Below are 24,909 nucleotides of genomic sequence, written 5' to 3'. Positions count from 1 at the left end.
CCCTAACCCCCCACCCCCCACCCCATACATCCATATTAGGGTAACAAATGCCTTGTCAGCAAAAGACAAACTCAAGAGGTAATATTTCACTAGTTTTAGATTAGTATATCCAAAAATCAATTTCTCAACCATAACTGCATATATTGTTAAGAAATTAGTAGTTGAATACAGTAATAATTACTGGGACAGTAGATGAAGAGAGGATAGACGGAGTAGAGACAGAATTTGGGATTTTGAAAATCTGCAAATATCTGGATTTACATAAGTGAACAGAACGCACAGTCTCATCAGCTTCTGAATTCTAAACCTCTCCATTCATCCATCATTCATCCACCATCCCTCAGTCCAGGACATTTCCCTCTCTCCTCTCCTTTCCTTTACTCCCCTCCTCCTCCTCTCCAGCCACTGTTGACGTCCATGGCTCTGTCACCCGCATCACCGGTTTCCACGCTGCTCTCTGGTCCAGTCATGTAGTCATTATGGCTCTTCTAATTGCCTCTGTGTTCACACCCGCGCTGTTTGTCTTCTCGCGGCTCCCTTTCTTTTTTCAGTTAGTTTTATTTTAGTTAATCAGTCGTCTTTTTTGTCGGAAACTCTTTTTATCCTCTTGCACTTTTCTGACGCTTTGGGGAGTTCCGTGCGTCCGAGCCTCTCGCACCTCTCCACGGTGTAAATCCCTGCTCTGGCTGCTCCACCTGGACGTGTCGCTAATTTCCCTATTCATTCACCCGTGCGGTCGTTTCACGTCGTCGTGACTCCTAATTGTTTCTTGGCAGAGTTAGAAACCGGTGGTGAAAAGGCTCATATGAGTGCGCCTCCGCTGATCCGTGCGCCCAGCCCTCTCCCGTTCTCAGGGGGCACAAACAACACCAACACCGGCGCCGGGGGAGGGGGTGGTGGTGGTGTAGGAGGAGGAGGAGGAGGAGGTGGTGGTGTGATCTCCTTCCACATCCAGATCGGTCTGAGCCGGGAGCCCGTGCTGCTGGATGCCGCGGAGTTCAGCCTCAGTCAGGTCCGGGAGGTGGCGTGCTCCATCGTGGACCAAAAGGTAACTAAAGAGTTTAAACCAAGTTCTAAAATCAAGTTCTAAAATCCTCTAAGTCCTGACAGAGTAATCATAATGTAAAGAAGTTACATTGGTGACATAAATCTTTCACGGGTTTAAAATTCATTAAATATAGACCATAAACACAGATAATTTCATTTCACGCTTTTCGTCTCTCTGATCTACTTTAAACTTGCCAAGTGTTTTGTTGAGGACCAAAGGAAGTGCAATAAGGAGTTTGGATTTTTCAGTGGGTTTCTTATTTGGGGGTTTCGTGACCTCACAGATGATGTCACAGTCCTCTCTGACCCAGTATATATTTTAGGTTTTTTTTTTAAAAAAAGGGAAGTGGACACTGCACTACAGTATTTAAAACGAATATGATCTACAGATCATAATTTTTTTCTTGAATTTTTAAACACTTTCTGGTTTGGTTTTCTTCCTTCAATAAAACAAACAAACAAAAACATTTGAAGGTTAATGTTGTAGGTTATTGTTTGTTTTAGTTTATTTTTTAATTGGGGGTGTCAGACATATATTAATCAAATTGACCCGCAACTGGGTACAAACCAGCCACTGGATTACTTTGCAAATTAGGAAGTCATCAATAATGAGTAGTCAGCCATCAATAGTGGGAAGACATCCATTTCTTAAATAAAATGCATTGCTATTCTTGGCACAGTGGTGCCAGCTTTCAGAACTACAGGTCAGACTCCAAAGAGAGATTTATCTCACATGTGTCAGATTTAAAAGGATTATTGAACAAGTTGTTGGATAGTTCTGGGAACTGGAGAGTAGTTCAGAAAGGGATACTGGTTATCAGAAAACAAGTGGATAATCTGTACAAGAGGAAAGAGAGTGTTATTTCTGGCCAATCTTAATATCGGAAGAATCTTGTGAAGCAATGGAATTGCCTTACTTGTGGATTATCCGGACATGAATCATAGAGGAGGTTATACGTTACAGGCAAGTATCCAGCAAGAAGAGACAAGTGGTGGTGGAGAGTGGGAAGGCAGGTCAGTAGGGTTGGAGGCTTGAGTGGAACTCACTGGGAATACAGGTAAGTCAGAAATCACATCCACAGAGTGAGACTGTGGGTGGTGTAACAATCTGTTGTCCTTCCTGGATGATAAGGAAATTCAGAACAGGTGTAGAAGGCAGAGAGAGTCATGCCCAAGGGTAGACCAAGGGAAACATTTACTCATCAATCCTGTATCAAGAAAAAGGATTAAAAAGTGAGTGAGATGAGCAGGGAAGGGCATTAATAAGAATTTACCAATTCCGATTCCGTTACGGATATCACTTATTGATTTAATTCTTTTACTGATTCTCATTAGGTTCTCTTTGGCTTTTAGACTCACCACCATCGCTAAGCAGCATCTCAAAGGCATTACAGTCATGCAGATTAATTGCGTGCTGTGTAGTCAAATGTTTGTGCATGTTGGAGGTATTTCTCATCTTTGTTGTGATCAGTGTTGGGCTCATCATTCAACAAAGTAATGTGTTGCACATTACACAGACAGAGCATTCACATTCCCAACGCGTAACATACCGACGATTTGTCGCGGTCCAAGGCATGTCATAGTAACGCGAAAGCTACCCCTCCGTGTCCTTATTAAACGCTCCAGATTCCTAATTGAAGTGAATAGAAAGCTGCTTCGTGGCTTTCTATTTGCTTCCTTTTTATTCTCTTGCCAGCTTTCTATTGCAACCCTAACCATAATCTTAAATTTATAGATTTATTCCAACCTGCTCTCATGCCTCAGAACGCGCAACATGCTGATGATTTGTCACATAGTGTCTGCATGTTACGTGTTGGGATGAAAACGTGTTGACACAGAACAGTTTTCTTAAAAAGTAATTCAAAATATTAATTAATTCCAGGAGAAAGTTTTTACACTACTGGTTACATTGAAATGAACTAAAACACATTGTCTCATAATTACAATTAAACACAGTCTACAGTACCACATATCAGCACAAATCTCTATCCTAACAAGGACACACATACATGATTTTTCTCTTAGTATTTAGGTATGAAAACAAAACCAACAGAACAAAGCAAACATGAAAACCAGCACAAAGATACTTTAAAACAATCGCCATGGTGATTCTATATTAGAAACAAGAACAGGTAGAAATGGAGGCAGCAGTCTGACTGCTCATCACTTCTTGTTCTTTCTTTTTTTCCTGTAGAAGTTCAGGGTCTGGCTGCTGAGTTGGCTTTCACTCAGCTTCAACATAGCTCTTGGCTAGTTTAACAATACAGTAGCACGTTGTTTATGCTTGCAAAGAGCCAAAGTTATGTTAGCAGCATAATGCAATTGTTTCCGTCCTGGATGTTAAAATAAAAGTAATGTTCATATGCAGGTGTTTCACCTCACTGTTTTTGCACTTTTTGTAAAATAACTTTTTGAAACTGAGAACTCAGTTTTACCCTTTGAGAATACCTTCAAAACTTATAGATGATGGTGCAACTGTGAAGGGCTTGAGAGAGTCAGAAAAAAATACTATGTCATCATAAAAAAACTTACTCTGTACCAGTTATTCAGCAGCATAGACCAGAACCTTAAATCTGAGCCACAACCCTTACCTAATGAGACTGAATCAAGCAAATACCAAAAGACTGAATATTGAAAAGGCAATCTCTAAATGATGAAATGGGGATTTTAATTTGAGAATAGAAGCTGGAATTCTTGAACTGAGGATCAATGAGAAGAAATCATCCAAGAGGTGACACACAGCTGGAAGCTTAACTTTATTCAACACAATCCATCAGAGAGTTTCAAAGACTAGGTTGAAAATGACGTCTTTTACACCTGAACATTAAAATAACAGCAAAGTAACATTTTGAATTCCAGAAGGATGCCACTGAGCCCAAGGAGCAAAACTGGCTGAGTGGAAGAGATCAAAGGTGAGTGTACGCAGTTTGGGTTCTCCATCACTTGAAGGTGAAAGTCGACGGCATTTAGAAAAGGCATAACTGCGTCACATCCATGTTGCTGGTAGATGGCCAAGGATCCGAGCTTCACGGAATTTTATGCTTTTCCTGTGGAAGGGGAGGTGATGCAGCAGACTTCCTGGTTCTATTTTGCTTGCACGTAATTGTTTTAGAAGGAGCAGAAACAGCAGGAATGGGGGTTTGTTGAGGAGGTGGACTGACTTGCAGTCCAGACTGAGTCATGTCTAATGCAACAGCAAGCTCTCATATTTTCTCATGCACTATGATCGGGCAAGAAGATGCAGAGAAGAGTACTTCTGATGGGACACAATACAGGAGCTCCCTCTACTAGAATTTCACACAGATGAGGATTCAAATGGCTCTGGCTGATCTTGATCAGGAATAGGTTCGAGGATGTCACTAAGAAGGGGACACATGATTAAAAATGTGATAGCATGACAAAAGAAACATCATAAACACCACTGCATGTATGAAAGGCAGAATGACAGAAGTGGTTTGTGATTTAAACCACACAGAAGTGAGTCTGATTGGCTCAGTTGAGGAAGAAGATGATTGGACTGGAACAACGATGCCAGTGTTGAGTTTGACAGTGTGGGAGAGCGGTAGTGATGTAAAGAAGCTGAACACCTAGGGAAGTGGGCAGATGATTGCAGAGCTTAATACTGAACTAACACATAGGCTTAGAATAGTAGAAAGGGGAATACTGTTGCTATGTCACTTTCCACACCTTTACAAATCAGTTTTTATACACTATACAGGTTTGTTTCCAGTACAGCAACTTTACCTCAGGAATGCTGACTAGTTGTGACAAAGCTTATATTAAGCTTTGTTATATACGTCAACAATAATAAGGATGGTGGTTTCCATTCGATTCTTTCACCAGCAGATGAAACAAAATTTGGCACAAAAGAATTTAGTATATCACCGAGGGTAATTTGTTTAAGTTAATTGCTGTTAAAAAAGATTTATTGTTGACAAACAGTTTCATGAATTGTTTGTTTTAAAATAACTGTATTGACAATGTATCAGATGCTCAAATAAGGCATTCGAATGTATCCATCCTCGCAAACATGGCTGCATTTTTAGACTTTTGATACAGTGTTTTTTATTTGTTACATGCAGCAGGAGATTTGAGGTGCAGCAGCAAGCCTTTGCTGCTGAACAGACTAACACATGAACACACAACATTTCTCTGATGGCATGCAGTGTGTTTAGCAGTTTTTCGCTCTATGTGTAAAGCCTACAGTATGTGAGTCTGGAAAGGAGTGTTAGTCAGTTGGTGACTCACTCTGAGGCTTGTTTCTCATTGGAAACATGATTAATTCTGCCTTTGTTCACTCGCTCTGCAGGGGTTTTTCTGTTTTTCTGGCTTTTGCTTTATGAACTGAATTGAACTGCAAAGCTGTTACCGAGCACTCATAATTAAACCACGCTGACACACACACAGACAGTGTCGATGTCCTTATGAATGTGATAGATGTCCTATTTCTCACATAGGCAAGCAGAGAGAAATCTCAGAGGAGTTTATGAATGCAGGCGTGTTTTTATTCTCTTATTTCCACAAATAACAATAATGTTGTTGCAAATTACTTTTTCTCTTTCTCCAACACCTAATCAAACCAACGTCCACTCCAAAAGCTACAATGTAAAACATCAAGCCCTTCAGTATCAATATAATTGCAATTAATGTCTATTATTTTATCTTAATTTTAATTTTATAAATGGGACTGGGTAATATATACCAGTGGCCCCTTAGCTGTTGTGCGTGTAGTGCATTCCAAAGTGTCGTGTATTGTAATCACATCACATTTTTTCAGTAATGCAGCACGAAGTTAAGTAATTACATTACAGTTAATTGTAACTGTTGACAAAAAAATTGTAACTGTTGACAGAAAGTTACAAAGTTTTTTCTTCCTGTGCACTGGGTTGTATGAGCTGAGCTACAGTTTTTGGGGAGTAGAGATACAGACAGTACTTTTATTTTTATTGCACAAAAGAACAAGAATGCAATGGTAAAGTGCAAACTGCCTCTAGGACAAAAACAATTGCATTGTGTTCCTAACACAATTCTTTGCAAACATCTGCGCAGATAGCATGCTAACAAAAAGCTAGTGAAAAACCTACAGGAATGTTATAGCTAAATGTATGCTGGCCCCAGCAGCCAGGAACTAAGGCAAATTCGAGTAATAAACACAGTGATGAGCAGTCAGGCTTGCAGCATTGTAGCCTCCATTTCTACCAGTAGAATCACTGTGGGATGATTTTTAACTGTGCATTTTGTTGTCAGTTTTGTGTTCATAGATAACAAAAACTAAAAGAAAGATCATAAATATGTCCTCATTATTAATTATGTGACAATGGGTTGCAGGTCATTTTATGGAGTACTGTGGAAGTAATGTAACAGTAATAGACTTACTTTCACCAGTGAGACCCCAACACTCTGATCATTAGTAATAAACGTCCATAATATGAGAGTAATATGCCATGCACAATGACATTCTGTTGTGATAAAAATATGACTTGTGATAGAGGAACCAGTTGAATTTTGTGTTTTATTTCTATAGTGCATTTCATCATTTCAGCAGCAGAGTCACTTTATCAATTCAGTATTTACCAGGAATAATGTTAAAGTGGGAATACAATAATGGTCTTTTTATGTCTTAGGTTGATGTTAGAGTAAATAATATTTGTGGTGACTCAGGTCAAACGATTGCTTTTCTCTATTTTTAAGCTTGTTGAATGTGTGTTTTTAAGCACTCAGTTTATTTCAACTGACTAACAAAATGTTTAAGATGCTTAAGATGTGTAAGAAAAGTTAGGTTGCATTTTGCCATAGTTTTGGAGTGTAGTAGATGTTACCTTCCAGGTGTCTTAGAATGTACTTATGCCTTACAATTACATTACATTATATGTTCTGGCTATGTTAAATAGTAAAAATTCCGTAATAATTGACAGTGAAGATCTGATTTGTCTGCAAGCGCTTATTCAGATGAGTTCAGAAAGGGAAAGAGAATGTTGCTAGAACTAGGATCGGGTTAGAAGACCCAAATGCCATGTTGCAATACTATACAGCTATGGTAGCCAACGTTTCAAATGCAGATTTGACAGGTTTGTGAGTGTACACTTTATCCAAAACCTAGTGACGGTTTACCCATCTCTGCCAGTGGGTGGCTGTAACTCAGGAGGTAGAGCAGGTCACCTACTGATCGGAAGGTTAGTGGTTTGATCCCTGGCTCCTCCAGTCTGCATGTGTATGAATGTAGTTAGGAAGCACTCAGTTTAGAGAGATTGGGTGAATGTGGCATGTTGTATAGAGCACGTTGAGTAATCCAAGAGAGCAGAAAAGCGCTATAAAAGAATCAGTCCATTCACTGTCTGAACAGTGTTTTGTCATGTTACTTTTGCACTGTTATGTTCCGGTACATTGTTATTACATGGCTTGATTAAGGTACACATTAGGCTGACATCTGGGCCAGCACAGGGCCAGCAGTGTGTCTGCAACTGGCCCGTGGCTGCACACAACTTACACATGGCCCACATACCGCAAAGAATGACGGCCCTTTGGTGGCCCAAATCAGGGTCTGCCAGAGGTAGTCCACACATGGGCCGGCACAGGACCACCAGTGTGTCTGCAACTGGCCTTGTGCTGGCCCATGTGTAGGCCACCTCTGGTAAACCAGATCTGGGCCACCAAAGGGCCCTCATTATTTGCGGTATGTGGGCCATGTGTAAGCATATTGTGTGGGCCAGGTCTGGGCCATGCCAATTTTGCTATGTGGGATTTTATAATAATAATAATAATAATAATACATTTTATTTGAGGACGCCTTTCAGAAACCCAAGGTCACCTTACAAAAAACACAATTAATAAAAGGAACAATAGTCATAAAATACATAAAATAAGTTAAAATTACAAAACAGAGCGTGACAACAGATAAAATCAGCATTAAAGCGAATAAGCCAGTTTAAACAGATGTGTTTTGAGCTGTGTCTTAAATACGGAGAGGGAGTCAATATTTCTTAGTGCAGGAGGAAGAGAGTTCCAGAGCCGAGGAGCAGAGCGACTGAAAGCTCTGTTCCCCATAGTGATAAGGTGTGAGGACGGAACAGTAAGATGAATAGCAGATGATGATCTGAGAGTGCGGGAAACAGTGGTGATATGGAGCAGGTCACACAAATATGAAGGAGCAGATTTATGGATACACTTGTATGCAAGAAGTAAGATTTTAAAATTTATCCTGGCTTCTATGGGCAACCAGTGAAGCTGCTGAAGAACTGGGGTAATATGAGCACTTAACGGAGTGCAAGTTATGACCCGAGCTGCAGAATTTTGAAGAAGTTGGAGTTTATGAAGGGACCTTTTTAGGGAGACCAAATAGGAGGGAATTACAGTAATCAATACGGGATGTAATAAGACTATGGACAAGGATGGCAGACAATGTGCTTACACATGGCCCACATACCACAAAGAATGAGGGCCCTTTGGGGGCCCAGATCTGGTTTGCGAAAGGTGGCCCACACAAGGCCAGTTGCAGACACACTGCTGGCCCTGTGCTGGCCCAGAGCAGTTTCAGCTCTGGCCCTAAATGTCAGCCTAATGTGTACCTTAATTAAGCCATGTAATAACAACGTGCGTAATAGTGCAAAAGTAACACGACGAAACTCTGTTCAGACAGTGAATGGACTGATTCTTATATAGCATTTTTCGAGTCTCCCAGATTACTCAAAGTGCTCTATACAACATACCACATTCACCCAACCACACACTTTCTCTTAACTGAGTGCCTCCTAACTACATTCACACTCACGACATGCAGACTGGAGAAGCCAGGGATCAAACCACTAACCTTCCGATCAGTAGGTGACCTGCTCTACCTCCTGAGTTACAGCCACCCACTGGCAAAGATGAGTAAACCGTCACTAGGTTTTGGATAAAGTGTACACTCACAAACCTGTCAAATCTGCATTTGAAACGTAGGCTACCATAGCAGTATAGTATTGCAACATGGCATTTGGGTCTTCTAACTAAAATAGGAACATAAATAGTGCATCATTGCCAGACCTGGCCCACATCTGGGCATACACCCTGCCATGACACTAGTCAGTCAGAGGTGACAGCTTGATGCCGGATCCCAGCCAGAGCTGTTTTCTATGGGCCTGGGCCACATAAACCAAACCATAATCGGGCCAGATATGGCATGCCATCGCATAAACAGTGGCGTCATTGCCAGACCTGGCCCACATCTGGCTGACATACACTCTGCCATGACACCAGTCAGTCAGAAGTGCCAGCTTGATGCCAGAGGCCTGTTTTCTATGAGACTGGGCCACATAACCCAAACCACAATCGAGCCAGATGTGGCATGCCATCACATAGACAGTGCCATCTATGCCAGGCCTGGCCCATATCTGGATGACATACGTCTTATCATGCCAGAAGTCAGCCAGCAGTGCCAACTTGATACCAGATTCAGGCCAGACCTACTTGCTATGTGGGAAGTTGTTATATTAGCATCAGCATAGCACCACAGTCTGCACAGTTTAAAAGTGATGTTGGTATGAACGTTTTTTTCAGTCTTGTTCAAAAACATACCATGCACTGTGGTCAATGGTAATGTAATGAACAGCTCTATGAACATTATGATATAGCATGCCAGAAAAGACTTTGGGTTTCACCAAGGATTGGTTTTCGTACCATATACCACAGACACACACACATGCACACACACACAATGGACGCACACACACGCGCCTCTGCCACTCTGTAACAATAATAATGAAGCCGAGTGTGCTGTGTTTCTGTCGGTAGTGGTTTCTCCTTGTTGCCTGGCAACTGATGATGATTGCAGCTGTGAAGTGTCCTTCTGAGGGCCATTATGAGACACACACACTTTGAATGAGACAGAAGATGAACAGATGTATGTGTGTTTTCTGTCCATGTCATTGTCCTCGCTCTTGCTCTCTTTCATCTCCTTACTTTTTATTTATCCATTCATGCCTCTTTATTCTTCCGTCTTCTCTTCATCTCATTTTGTCTTCCATTATTTTAAAAAATTTATTATTTTTTCACATTTGTAACCGATCATTCTTGTGTTTTGTAAAATTTAATTTTCACTATCAAGTAGAAATCTTTTAAAAAGCTGTTGGACAAAGTTTAACCTGATAATGTGCATATGCACACTGCCATGGGTCTGGTCTGATGCCCTTTTATAAAAAAATAAATATTTTGTTTTTTGTTTTGTTTTGTTTTTTAAATGAAAATCATGCAGTGGTGCATAATCTGATTAACATATATTATTCATATTATTTATAGGCACGTAAGCAACCAAATTACACGTTAGACTATTTAGATGTCTCATACTTATTTGCTATTAAGTTTTAACTTTAAATTGTTTACAAAATTTACAAATAGTAATGCATTTAGACTGAGACTTTAAATCATTTTTGATAGCAGTCTTGTTGTGTTGTTAAGGAGCTAATTGTAGATTTTACTCACCTTTGCAGGAACATTAATTTTTATAAATACCACACATGTAGTTTTCTGCATTGGGTTGACTTTGAAGTCGAGTTCCACATATGGATTCAAGTTCCTACAAGTAAAACAAGTGCATGCACATTTGAAGATTATTTCATGTTCTGTTTTTATAGTGACAGCCTACTCTTGTCCTCATTATGTTATAAGGATGGATTGCTGTGTTTATGTTCAAATGTAACAGCATCCATGGGCTCTTTTAACACCCCCGTGTTCCTTAGCAGCACCATCACAAATAAAATAACTAAATAATATCAGTGATGGCTCAGTGACAGCAGGTCCTTAGAATTAGCTAACCTAACAGGATTCAGTTGATATTAATGTCACTGATCATTCTTGTGCTTTTTTCTTGTGCTGAGATAAAAATAGATACGTATTTCTATATTTAATTAAGTACATGCTGGACTAAAGGGTTTGCCCCTTTCTGGTACGGCTTTTTAAGCCCATCTGCCTAATCATAAAATCTTTACAGCACAGAGGCACGGTGGTTAGCACTGTTGCCTCACAGCAAGTAAGTTCTGAGTTTGACTTCACCGTGTGACTGGGATCTTTCTCTGTGGAGTGTGCATGTTCTTCCCATACTCTGACGTCCTCCCAAGTGGGGATAGGTAATTGTTGATTCTACATTGTCCATAGGTGTGATTGTGAGTGTGAATGGTTGTCTGTGTTATCCCTGGGTCACACTGGCTACCTGTTTATGATATACCCTGCCTCTTGTCTTATGGGCTTATGTCAATAACCCTGATGAGGATAACCTGAAGAGAATGGATGGGTTAACTGACCTCAGTTAAAATATATAACTGTTATTTTTAAGTAGACATTATATATTGATATATTGATTAGACAAGATGGACACAGTTTCCATTAAAAAAAAGATCTATCCATGAGTCCATGGATCGGATCCATGAGTTATTGTTTTTTAACCACTTATCCAATTTAGTCATGAGGGTCCTGGGCCCTTTTTCTGCTGTCATAGGGGAAAAGGTGGGGTACATCCTGGATAGGTAACCAGCTTATTATGGGGCATAGCTGAACCTAACTTACTAAAGTACTACATTCAGTATTTGTGACAAATTTTGGCCTATTGATTGATAAAACTTTTTGGTTTGGTTTTATTTTTGCTTTTTTGTTTAAACAGTTGAACCTACAACGGCTGTGAAAAACATGTCAGTTGCTGAAAAAGAACAGGTAGCACACTGCAGTGTTTGTTCCTCAAACACATCCAGCCTTTGTTTATAAAGTTATGAATGCAGTTGGGTTATTCAGGGTTACTGCTGCCAATGTGGACCAAGCTATGGGGTTGTATAGGGACTGAATGGATTGTAACAACAACCAAGACATCTGATTGTCCTGAAGTATCTCTCACAGGATCCCCTGAGAGATGCAGTCATATGTCCGCAAAACACATGCGGATTGGTTGGGCAAACGCCCACAAACACTCGAGAGGACACTGAGCTGGATCAGCATTTGACAGCCAGGATAAAAGTTGTATTGCTCTTCCTGAGTTCAAGGTTCAGCTAAGAGATGGACTCTCCTTTCCAGTACTATGACATACACCTTGAGGCTGAGTAGTGTGGTTTGGCAGAGCACACCCTCCAGTCCCTCTTCTTAAAAATGGGAACTATGACCTCAGTCTGCCAATACAGAGGCACTGCCCCAGATCTCCATGTGATATCACAAAGGGGTATCAACCAGGAAAACCCTAAAACATCCAGGACCTTTATGAACTCTTTAGAGTGAGCCTTATCCACCCAAGGGGTTCTGCTACCAAGGAGCAGTGTTGGTCAAGTTACTTGAAAAAAGTAATCAGTAACTAATTACCGATTACTCCCCCCAAAAAGTAATCCCGTTACTTTACTGATTACTTATTTTAAAAAGTAATTAATTACTTAGTTACTTAGTTACCTTTTAAAAACACGATTTACAACCTGAATAGGTGATAAAGCGATAGATCTTTCAGCCCAATTCTACTTTTTCTACATAATCCATCATACAAAATGTAATCAAATGGAAAAGTCCCTTTTTAAAACTTGTTTTATTAGTTTTAACTCGATATATATGATCCACTGTTGATCTGCACACAGCTGTTGTCACGAATGTCGCACTCGCTTACGTCACTGTCATGAGACATTCTTGCAAAAAAATCATGGTTTTAGTAACGCAGTAACGCAGCGTTTCTACGGGAAAGTAACGGTAATCTAATTACTGTTTTTGCAATAGTAATCCCTTACTTTACTCGTTACCTGAAAAAGGTAATCAGATTACAGTAACGCATTACAAGTAACGCGTTACTGCCCATCTCTGCCAAGGAGTTAACGATTTCAGTGACCTCACCTCCAGTGATGGGCAAATCACCCACCTCATCTCCAGACTCCGCCTCTGCTACAGAAGAACTGAGGAGATCCTCAAAGTATCCCTTTGACCTTCCTGAGTTGAAGTTAACAGCACCCTGCACACATTATATACTGTGTGATTAGAGAACTGTATTCCCCTTCGGAATAACCTGATAATTTCCCTGAATTGCTTGGAGACCAGGGGAACACGCTGCTGTGGTGGTTAGCACTGTTGCCTCACACAAAGAAGGCCCTAGTTTTGAATCTATCATCTTGCTGGGCTTTTCTGTTTCCTCTTGGTACTCTGATTTCATCATATTGGTGTAGGTTAATTGGTGATTCTAAATACCCCATAGGTGTGAATGTGAGTGAAAATGGTTGTCTGTCTCTCTGCGTTAGCCCTGTGACAGACTAGCGACCTGTCCAGGGTGTACCCTGCCTTTCACCCTATGGCATCTGCGATAGGCTCCAGCCCCCACCAACTCTGAATTTGATAAGTAAAAGAGAATGGATGGATGGAAGCTTCAAGATTGACCGAAAGTCTTGTTCCATGGCCTCACTGAACCCCTACTATTTTGATTCGGCTTGTGATTCGGCTACTGTAAGAGCTGCACACTGCTTGGTTGAATATCTTTTTGTTGAGTACCACACCAAAGACTCATTTAGCTTGACGGCTACCTTCACTTCTGTTGTCTGCCTACTGGTTTGACAATTACTACACGGGCGCCAGCAAGAATGTCAAGAATTTTCACTGATGGAAAATTCAGACTAGAACAAAGTCCAGCCCCTCCTCTAGGAGACTGGTTCTAAAACCCATGCTGTGTGTTGAGGTAAATCCAACTCTTAACCTCACACACTACCTAAGACTCCTTCCTTCTCTGCTGGGGATCGTATTGCCAAAGTTTGACCCTCAATGGCTGCAACCAAACACTGCACCCAACCCTTATGATTCCTCCTGCAGGTGGTGAGCCCATATCATGTAAAACCAAAATATTGAATCAGTTTTTCATTCATAAATATATATTTTTTCTGCTAAGTTTAATTCACTGTCAAATTAGCATTTTTCAGTATATACAAACATTAACTTCTACTTCAGAATCTGATAGTGAGGAGTACTTTAACTCCAATACATCAGTAGTCCTAAAAATTGGAACAATGATTCAGGGCATGGTCTGGAGTAAAGAGATTAGAAAAATGAGAATACATGCCTTAAAAATTTGGGGAAATAAAATAAGCTCATGGCGAAAATTATAGAGGAAGTGACATCAGGACCTTTATCACATGTTCTTAATTTAAGAAATTTTATTTTGCTTTAGAGATATTTGTTGGACAACAAGATGTTAAGAGAACAGTCAGTCAGGCTCCAGCATCCACGATGCTGTAGTTCAACATATTCAGCACAGGAAGTCTTGAACTGAGCTGAATTGGATAAAGAGAGCTGGAGGAGATGGAAAGGAATCGGCCCTGAATTCCTGTTGCCATGACAACAACGGCGACACCGCTGCTATGGTGACACCACACACACATAATGATGCAAGCGTGCTGATCGAAAGGAAGGTTCAGGGCAGTATGATAAAGCGTCTCCACTTTTTTGTTCTATTATGTTCTTGCTCTTATGTACCTCATTTTCAACTTCTTTCCTCTCTGTTTCCTCTCCTCACCCTTCTCTCTCCTACTGCTGTCCTTGAAATTCATCATTTAGGGTGACAGAAACTGCTAATTCTTGCATGTCAGCTTCAAGGAGTGATGCTAATGTGGGCAAAATATCTTGTTGATGGCAGAAGTCAAACAATAATGACTAGAATGTTAACAGTAATTCAGGTACAAGGGACACTAAAGATGGACTGCTGTAGAAGAAGAACACACTCGGCCAAGAAGAAGATACTGAGGGCAGTGGCTCATCAAAACTGGATAATTTGGTGTAAATGATATGAATGCAGGGAATCCTCCCCACCTTTATTCATTCTGACCGCTGCTGCTGCTGTAATGGTGCGCCGATATTGTTTTGACACACTCTGAGTCACTCTATAGACTGAGGCTCATGTTAACAGCAGCGCCTGAGCGCATGACCATGTCCATATCAGAGTGTTTTTCTGGGAATGACAGTAACTTCTCTGTACTCCCATAGCCTCCACCATAGGTGGAAATTTCAGAGTAAAATCAGGGGGACACAACATTCCAGTATTTTTAGAGCTTATTTAGAAAAAATAAAAACTAACATTACTTACCAAGGTAGTAGTGCCGCTGTGTGACTTTATTTTCACTCCCAAAACTTAAATATGGATAAGGAGTTCATACCATTGCCAAATCCTTACTCACTGCTACTCAAAATCTAGTGCACAAAAAACACACAAATATACAGTGTCTGTCCTTCTCTGATATTTGCTCACACAGACAAGTTTCTGATCATGAAGGAGCCAGAAAGAAAAGGCAGAAAAATAGCTGTAGCTGCAGTGACACACTAACTGTAGGTTACTCCAATAAAACTTCCACGTCGTACATCAAATATTCAGTTTTCTGACTACCAGACAGATCCAAGAGTAGAAGAAAATGAATACTACAAGGTGTATGGCACTCGTGGGTAATTCTTATACATATGCTGAATTCATAATTTTATAATTTATAAGGAGAAAGAAAGAAAACAATGACTTCCTAACCACATAACTGGAAAAAATGGATGCTTTCAATCACATTTCAGTGCTGTGGTATCTTAAAAAAATTTGATTTGGTCTGACCACATACAGTGGGGCAAAAAAGTATTTAGTCAGCCACCGATTGTGCAAGTTCCCCCACTTAAAATGATGACAGAGGTCAGTAATTTGCACCAGAGGTACACTTCAACTGTGAGAGACAGAATGTGAAAAAAAAATCCATGAATCCACATGGTAGGATTTGTAAAGAATTTATTCGTAAATCAGGGTGGAAAATAAGTATTTGGTCACCTCAAACAAGGAAAGTCTCTGGCTCTCACAGACCTGTAACGTCTTCTCTAAGAAGCTTTTCTGTCCCCCACTCGTTACCTGTATGAATGGCACCTGTTTGAACTCATCATCTGTATAAAAGACACCTGTCCACAGCCTCAAACAGTCAGACTCCAAACTCCGCCATGGCCAAGACCAAAGAGCTTTCGAAGGACACCAGGAAAAGTATTGTAGACCTGCACCAGACTGGGAAGAGTGAATCTACAATAGGCAAGCAGCTTGGTGTGAAAAAAATCAACTGTGGGAGCAATCATCAGAAAATGGAAGACATACACGACCACTGATAATCTCCCTCGATCTGGGGCTCCACACAAGATCTCATCCCGTGGGGTCAAAATGATCATGAGAACGGTGAGCAAAGATCCCAGAACCACACGGGGGGACCTGGTGAATGACCTGCAGAGAGCTGGGACCAAAGTAACAAAGGTCACCATCAGTAACACACTACAACGGCAGGGAATCAAATCCCGCAGTGCCAGACGTGTTCCGCTGCTGAAGCCAGTGCATGTCCAGGCCCGTCTGAAGTTTGCCAGAGAGCACATGGATGATACAGCAGAGGATTGGGAGAATGTCATGTGGTCAGATGAAACCAAAGTAGAACTTTTTGGTATAAACTCAACTCGTCGTGTTTGGAGGAAGAAGAATACTGAGTTGCATCCCAAGAACACCATACCTACTGTGAAGCATGGGGGTGGAAACATCATGCTATGGGGCTGTTTTTCTGCCAAGGGGACAGGACGACTGATCCGTGTTAAGGACAGAATGAATGGGGCCATGTATCGTGAGATTGTGAGCCAAAACCTCCTTCCATCAGTGAGAACTTTGAAGATGAAACGAGGCTGGGTCTTCCAACATGACAATGATCCAAAACACACCGCCCGGGCAACAAAGGAGTGGCTCCGTAAGAAGCATTTGAAAGTCCTGGAGTGGCCTAGCCAGTCTCCAGACCTCAACCCCATAGAAAATCTGTGGCGGGAGTTGAAAGTCCGTGTTGCTCGGCGACAGCCCCAAAACATCACTGCTCTCGAGAAGATCTGCATGGAGGAATGGGCCAAAATACCAGCTACTGTGTGTGCAAACCTGGTAAAGACCTATAGTAAACATTTGACCTCTGTTATTGCCAACAAAGGTTATGTTACAAAGTATTGAGTTGTATTTTTGTTATTGACCAAATACTTATTTTCCACCCTGATTTACGAATAAATTCTTTACAAATCCTACCATGTGGATTCATGGATTTTTTTTTTCACATTCTGTCTCTCACAGTTGAAGTGTACCTCTGATGCAAATTACTGACCTCTGTCATCATTTTAAGTGGGGGAACTTGCACAATCGGTGGCTGACTAAATACTTTTTTGCCCCACTGTATATGTAGCAATGGAAGTGACATATGTAAAAAAAAAAAATAGAAGTTTGATATAAATCTTTGTTTTCATGTATGCTATTGTATGCTATGGTGTGTGTGTCTTCTTCTACCGTGGAAGAGTGTTTGTGTGTTTTTGTGGTCGATAACAATCTCAGTGGTGTTCTACACTTGGTCAATGTGTTGCTCCTTTCAGCAGTGCCTCATCGATCTTTAACATAACAGCGAACTGCACCTTTAACTTCCTGTGGTTACACTCGGCTGCGTTTGTGCGTTTGCTCACATACACCTGTCTTTGTGGGGACTAGTTTGAGCAATTAATCTTCTGTTTGTGTTTTTAAAGTGACAACTCCATGTAGAGTCGAGGCTTGAAGTCTTACTGATTTTAACACCTTTTAGCACTTTGGCAACTCCAACACTTTTAGCGATTTAAGTGAAACATCTGAAACTTCTCCTGCAGTGTTATCGTCTTCTGTATCCAGTGATTATGAGACAGATAGTCCCTGGGCACAGACCTGTGAATTGCCCCCCACCCACCAGAGAGGAACCAAAGACTGAAATAGAAAGAACAGCTACAGATTCTAGAGTTGGGTTTCATATCTATTCCACTTTGTTGTGTGTTTCTCTGTGGTTACTTTGCATCTCTTACTCATACATTTGTGCCCCTAGTCTCTCGTTGCTTTGGTCCTTTTTATTTATTTTATTATTAATTATTATTATTATTAATTTTTTCAATTTCATGGCCTGCATGGTTTCCAGCAGAACTGGTAGCAGTACAGTTAGTGGGAATAGCACTTTAAGGCAGTTGGAGTTTGATCTGACAATGGAAACAGCCGAATGCCATCCATCACTACCACAACGTCACATGATATGTAAAAGTAGAAACTAAACTTTCAAACTTTCAAAATAAAAGTAACATTGTTTTCCAGTAATAGATGATGTTGATATAATATAATATATGCAGCTTTAATACAGATTTTGTATTCCTGAAATGGAAGCCTGTCAAAAATGTAGCAGTTTGAATTAAAAGTAGTAGATTTGAATCAAATTTACTGTCAAATAGTAGGAGGACTATCAGGCTGCTGTTTGTTATTATATCATCATAACACAATTAGGAACATGAATATCTTTGATAGAGTTCTGTCTCTGCAAATTTACAACATCATTGTATTTGTGTTAATTTATTTGGTGAGATCGGTCTGTCCATCTCCTTCTGATGATAATCTCAGTCTATTATTAATCTGTTGATAGAGATCAAAGCTCTTCTCTTTCTCTGCGTCACTACTCTTCATTTTTTTGTCTCTTTTCATCAGCTCTCTCAAATTTGAATTTACTTTGACGTGATCGCAATAGAAAGACAGGCTCATGCTATTTTAAAAGTCTGTGTGTAAAATGTTTTTATTTTCAGAGCAGTCAACTGATGACATTGTCCTGATTCACAGCTTTGTGCAGGAACCAATTGTGCACAGATAAAAAGCTCGTACAGAGACACAAAATACCCACATGAAATGACCATAAGGAGAAAATAACAGAAAACTGTTATAAAGAGAAAAAGTGGACATACTAGACCAAATGCAGATATGCAATGAGTACAAAGTTACTCAAAACTATGATAAAGAATGGTTATACGATCAACAAATCCCCATATTAGCAATTATGAAAAAGACGTAGTTACAACTAACATAACTTTTTTTGAAATACAGATTTTGCTGAGATAATATGCCTTTCTGTCTCTGTTAGTTACCAGAGTGCGGCTTCTATGGGATGTACGAGAAGATCCTCCTATTCCGTCATGATCCTACATCAGACAACGTGCTGCAGCTACTGCGCTCTGCTTCTCAGATCCAGGAGGGTGACTTGGTGGAAGCCATACTGTCAGGTAAAAGCAAGGAGGGGTACCCATGTCAGACCACTGATGTACAAAAAATAAACTGAATCCGTGCTCTGTACTTGTTTCCTTCGTAGCTTTAGTTTTTCTCCAGCCTTAAAGTCTTCTGTTATTGTTCCAGAAAACATGTTTTTTATCATTATAAAATTATAAGTGTGAAGGAGCTTAAGAGTCATGTGAGCACAGTAACAATGAGCTTAGGACAGACAGATAAATGACTGTACCCCTGGGAATTTTGTCCCATGTAACAGTCACTCTGTATTATATGATGGCAATATTTACGTCATGAGGTAAGGAACAAGATCACTGGCTGTTTTCTGAGCACATCCAACTAGAAGCTCATGGCCCAAACATTGAAGGGTTACCACAAATAAACACAAATTTTAATCAGCTTTATGCTATAATGAAATGTTCCTAGAATTTATGTAACACAGTGCTTCTACCATCACACCAGAGTTGGAGAATCAAATCGAATGCAGCCAAGTCCACACTAGCCCGGATAAATTTGAAAACAGCGTTTTCGTCTGAAAACACTCCGCGTCCACATTATCGTTTTAGTCAATTTCACAGAGTTGTGCGTCCACATTGAAACAGCCGAAAACGTTTACATTCCAGTACTGCGCATGCGTGAAGCGCAAGACGATTCGACCTGCCTCATTTCTGTCTGCTGTTTATTTACTTTCTGGCTCTTTGAAACATTGCTGCAAAACTTTGAGGAAAAGCACAGAGTGTTTTAAATGGACTAAGAACGAAGTGGAGTTGTTGCTGCGAGTAACACAAAAGTACAAAGTTGCAAAAGCGAGTGAGAATTAAAGAACTTGAAGAAAAGCTATCTGGAGCATGTACAGACTGATATTAATCTTTAATAGGGCTGCCAAAATTGAGAGCAAACAAACCAACTGCTGTATAATGCCCTCCGCTATCTTAGTTTAATTGGTCTCATGACTGCATCACATGACTAAAATGCGTCATCGTTTTCGAAAAGGCTCCGGGGTTGCTGTCCACACTGCGACACGAAAACGGCGTTTTCAAATGTATCCACTTTGGAGAGCGTTTTCAATGCGCTGCATTTTCCTTGACCAAAAACGCCGTCTGTGTGGACGGAAGGCCAAGACGTAGAGAAAAAGATGCGATTTCAAACAAAAACATATTAGTGTGGACATGCCCTCTTTATTTATATACTACAGAAGAAACTCCAACAATCAGACAACCAATTCTGAGCAAGCACTTGGTGACAGTGGGAAGGAAAAACTCCCCTTTTACAAGAAGAAACCTCTGACAGAACCAGGGAGGGGCAGACATCTACCGGCATGGTGGGGGTGAGGGGAGGAAGATGGGACAAAAGACACACTGTGGAAAAGAGCCAGAGATTAACAATAACTCATGTCATATTAAAGCTGCCTTGGCATCAATCATTCTCTTCTAACCTAGATGTCACCATGCTGTAACTGTAATCTTAACTGAAAGCTATTCTAACCTGCTGATAAGCTAGAGCTACATGTGTTCTTAAGTTTTTCCAACTTCTCTTACTCAGACTGTGTAACTTAGTCTCTCTTTGGGGAAATGTTTGTGTGCCCCACAGGGAAACTGACATCCCATAGTGTACCTGTGGAAACATATGTATTGTACTATGTCTCCAAAATAATCTATCTCACACACACACACACACACACACACACACACACACACACACACACACACACACACACACACACACACACACTTGCCTTATTAAAAAGAACAACAGCAAAAAAAGCAAGCTCCATGTTCAACAACAACAGCATGTACTGTTAGTGTAGTCTGGTTGCCTGAAATGAATTAAAAAATGTCCAGATGTGTGTAATGATTATCTCATTTTGGAGAATTCTTTATTAGGCTTGTCTTTCTGGCTGTCATCCAGCTCAGGACTCAGGTGTTCACACGATGCTATGCTAATGGCCCGACAGCTGCTTCTCCCTAATTTCCTGCCTTTCTTTCACCATCAACTGTAGTATGTGCGAACATTTGCATATCGTTTGTCTACATTTGTGTGTGTTTGCTTTAATTAATATGTTTACATTTTTCTCTTTGTCTACAATTTTAGCTTCTCTTTAACAATAAATTTTAATGGTGATAACAAATTATATATTGTGTACTATAACACTGTACTTAGCATACTATATGTGCACAAACTTTTGAAGATAAAAAAACCCCCAAAAAGCCAAAGAAGTGCAAAACAGGTGTTAGCAACATTGTAATAGAGGAAATGTATGCACTGAAAAAATGGCATCCAAAGTTAAACAAGACAAACATAGAGAAAGTAACAGAGAAAGAAAAGGAATGAAAAAAAAATCAAATCTACACTGTAAAAAATGAATGCAAATCCATGACTGGCACCACAATCTGTTAACAGTTGGGAGCAGGTTCAAATAGTTTTTGGTTATCAAGGAAAGATTGGCAACCAGCTCCCTACTGGAAGTGTTTTCCCCCTTTCCCATTTTTCATCCATGGTTGTGATTTATCTTGAAGGAACATCTATAAAACAAATGTAATAAGTAATTAAATATGCTCTCCACTGTCACATAGGGGTTTTTTTTTCTTATGTTATCAATCAAAGTCGGAAACTGCTGGTTTTTAGGTGGGAGTCTGCATGTTATTCCTCCAGGGTACATTCTCGTTGAGGGTTTAGGTATCCTACCGGAAGGAAACCCTGAGGTAGACCCAGGATTCACTAGAGAGATTAGATCTCTTAGCTGGGATGGGAATGTGTCACCATTTCCCCAGATAACCTGGAGATGTGTAGGAGGAAGGAAGTCTCAGCTTCTATGATTAGCCTGCTGTTGTCATGACTGGTAAGTGGGGGAAAAAAAGAAATGGATGGGATGGATGGGAATTTTTAAAAAAAAAGTTATTCTGTGGAAAAGTATTCCCCATCAGTCTTAGCATCAGTATTCTGAGTATTTTAAGATTAGGTTTTAAGTTTCCTTTTTGATAAAGATACATTACTAAGTTATGTTGCAATAGGTGTAGGCTGCGGAGGCTTCCCAAGAGTGTTTCTCTCTTACCTTTTTCACTCAATATGTGTTTTTACACCACTCTACATTTAATCATTAATTATTATTCATCTCAAGCTCTCTTCCGCACTGTCTTTGTTCTGTCTTCCTCCCATGATCCCCAACTTTTGGCAGCAGATTGCCCCAAATGGCCTGGTTCTGCCGGAGCTTCTTCCTGTTCCCCTGGAGTTTTTCCTTCCTACAGTCACCAAAGCTTGCTTATAGGGTGTCATATGATTGTTGACTGTTTTTGTCTGTATTATTGTAGGGCCTTTACCTTACAGCATAAATCACCTGCAGGCAACAGTTGTGTCATTTAGGGTCAGTCTTTTTAAAGGGGCATGGACAAGAAGGAAATCAAACATGCTTCCAAGGATAATATCCTACCCTGGCAGCAATATGGAAGCAGTTTAAAGGATGGATGCAAAGTGAGAAAATATATTTGTCTGAGAAGCGATCTCTTTATAGTTAGTGGCCAGCTGATTGTGCCACTGGGATCTGTGGTCGGTCTGGTGAACTACAAAAGCATCTGACTTAAACAGGCTCTTCTCCACACAGTACTTGTGGCTAACAGGTAGATTGTGCCATTTCAATGCTGCTAGCCAACAATGAAGAATCACTTACTGTTTAAGGGACAGAGTGAGGGTGGACAGTATGGCATTGTTTTTAAATATAAAACTCATTGCAGCACGGGACTAACGCGTTATTAAGTAATGCGTTACAGTAACTACGTTATTATTGTGGTAACGAGCACGGTAACTAGTTATTATGCCAAAATCAGGAACGTGTTAATCGTTATTGGGATTTAGATATGGTCGTTATTCGTTACTTCGGGTGGTGGCTATCGCGGAGCTTCCACAGATTCAGTAACATTAGCAAGTGGTGGAGGCCAGCAGGTGGATGAGAGACCCGAGGCGGCCATCGGTCCGAGTGTGAACTGAACTTCAGGTAAGAAGTTATGACCTGCAGTCTATCTGGGTCAGATATAAACCAAGTTTAGGTGGAGTTTATTTTCGTTGTGCTGACTTTTTCCATACTGCGTACTAGCTAGCATGATGGAGTTTCTATACAGCTGGGTGGGTGCTATGAAGTTAATGATGAACCGTTGAACTTTATTTTGTTCATAAGGTTAATTATTAGAGTTGCCAACCGTCCCGTAAAAAACAGAATCGTCTCGTATTCAGAGAAAATATTACGCGTTTCGTATTGAGGTGAAAAGGAACACAGTTTGTCCGGTACTTCAGCTACAATGAAAAAGACACAAAGGTGGAGCTGCACAGCTGCCTCTTCTTCTCTCATTCTCTCCCCTCCCTCTCCTGTTTCTACTTCAATCATGAAAACTGATCAATGATCAGCTGATCGGCTTTTCTCTCTTGTTTGTTTATCGCCCGCTTTGCGCCAGAAAGAGGAAACCAGCCGATGTCGCGTTAAACAACAGCAGCACGTTTAAGCTTGATCAGCTGTTGTTAGAGTTTATTTAATATTAATTTCTATTATCAGCTGATGTTTGCTGGAGCCACAGCTGTAAACCTGCTGGTCATGATGTCGGTTTGGATATTTGGTGAGAGGGAAACATGAAGATGATCTCTGTTTCTGAGAAACAAATACACCAGGATCCTTTTTTATGTAGCTGACAGCTGGTAACTGTGCAGGGCCGGATCTAGCAAAGTTTTGCCAGGGGGGGGGGGGCAATTAGGGCATTAACAGGGAGAGAGGGGCACAAAGAAATACTTTTCTTTCTTATTCTCATTTAAAATGTCTCACTTTTAAAAAATAATTATCTGAATCTTACAACAAATGATTGATAGATTGATACATATATACCATCAAAACAGTGTACATCACTGTCACAACAGCATTTGTTTTCATTCAAAGGCTTTATGATTTTTCCTATAATGGCTAGTCAAAAAGCCCGGGCCAATTTTTTGTCCCAAACCAGCCCTGTATGCAGCCCATCTTCAGTCTGGTGTTACCTACATCTTCCTATTCGGAAGGCAGAATTTCCGAGTTCTGAGTACAATCGAAAGCACCACGACTGCAGTTTTTGTGTTGGATGTAAAAAGCGCACATCATGCTGTGACGTAGGCTAGAATCATGGCAGCAGTCAATGATGGTCCAGGTGTGGGATTTCTCTCGTAGAAATATGCACATTATTTTTTCCTTTCTATTGGTAGGTGGCACAGGGCACTTGTGGCAAGTAAGCAAGCTAGAAGACTGGTAAAGTTATGGAAGCAACACATTAACAAGAGAATTCTGAGTAAAACCAAATTTACTTTCCCTAGTAACTAGTTACTTTGAAAGTAACGAGTAACTTGAAGTAACGGAGTTACTTTTGATAGAAGTAACTAGTAATGTAACTAAGTTACTTATTTAAAGTAACTTACCCAACACTGAGTACCAGTGACCCCCTTAGACTGCTTTTTAGTTTTATTTTCCTTGTTTTGCATTGAATTATCACTTCTGTCACTAGTTAGCTAGCATAAAAGAAAGTAAGTCTATTAGCAGCAACCAGCCAACCAACCAGGGAAATCACACTTTGTACTCACACAACATGCCGCTAGACATGGGCTGAAAAACGGAAACTTTAAACATTTACCTTTTAAATCCAGCTTCACAGACAGTGTTAACTCTGTGACAGTTTTTCAGAGTAGGGCTTGTGTAAATTAGCTTTAATACTTGTAGTGTAGTGTAATATCCATTTCAATGGTAAATTATTGTGTTATAATTGTACCAGATTTAAAGGACTGACACAAAGGAACTGCTTGCTGAAACA

The 24,909-nt window shown here is 40.4% G+C and overlaps 1 protein-coding gene across 3 annotated transcripts in view; it reads left to right on the top strand.

Annotated features, from left to right (window-relative positions):
• The first annotated feature begins 805 nt into the window (after positions 1-805).
• Positions 806-24,909, top strand: part of prkd1 (protein kinase D1) — an 85,400-nt gene continuing 61,296 nt past the window's right edge. Inside the window, exons 1-3 of one of the 3 annotated variants that reach the window (XM_085343600.1) lie at positions 806-878; positions 918-1,048; positions 18,957-19,095. In XM_085343600.1, coding sequence (XP_085199726.1) covers positions 806-878; positions 918-1,048; positions 18,957-19,095 — 343 coding nt within the window. Of the gene's footprint in view, positions 1,049-18,956; positions 19,096-24,909 lie in introns of all 3 variants that reach the window. The other 2 variants (XM_085343599.1, XM_085343601.1) reach the window with 2 other exon arrangements.

Source organism: Diplotaxodon limnothrissa, linkage group LG19, assembly GCF_057381915.1.
Source record: "Diplotaxodon limnothrissa isolate DT_005_m linkage group LG19, D_limnothrissa_male_GT1.1, whole genome shotgun sequence".
Lineage (NCBI taxonomy): Eukaryota > Metazoa > Chordata > Actinopteri > Cichliformes > Cichlidae > Diplotaxodon > Diplotaxodon limnothrissa.
The sequence above is the reverse complement of the archived record's forward strand: the minus strand, read 5'-3'. Positions and strand labels throughout refer to the sequence as shown.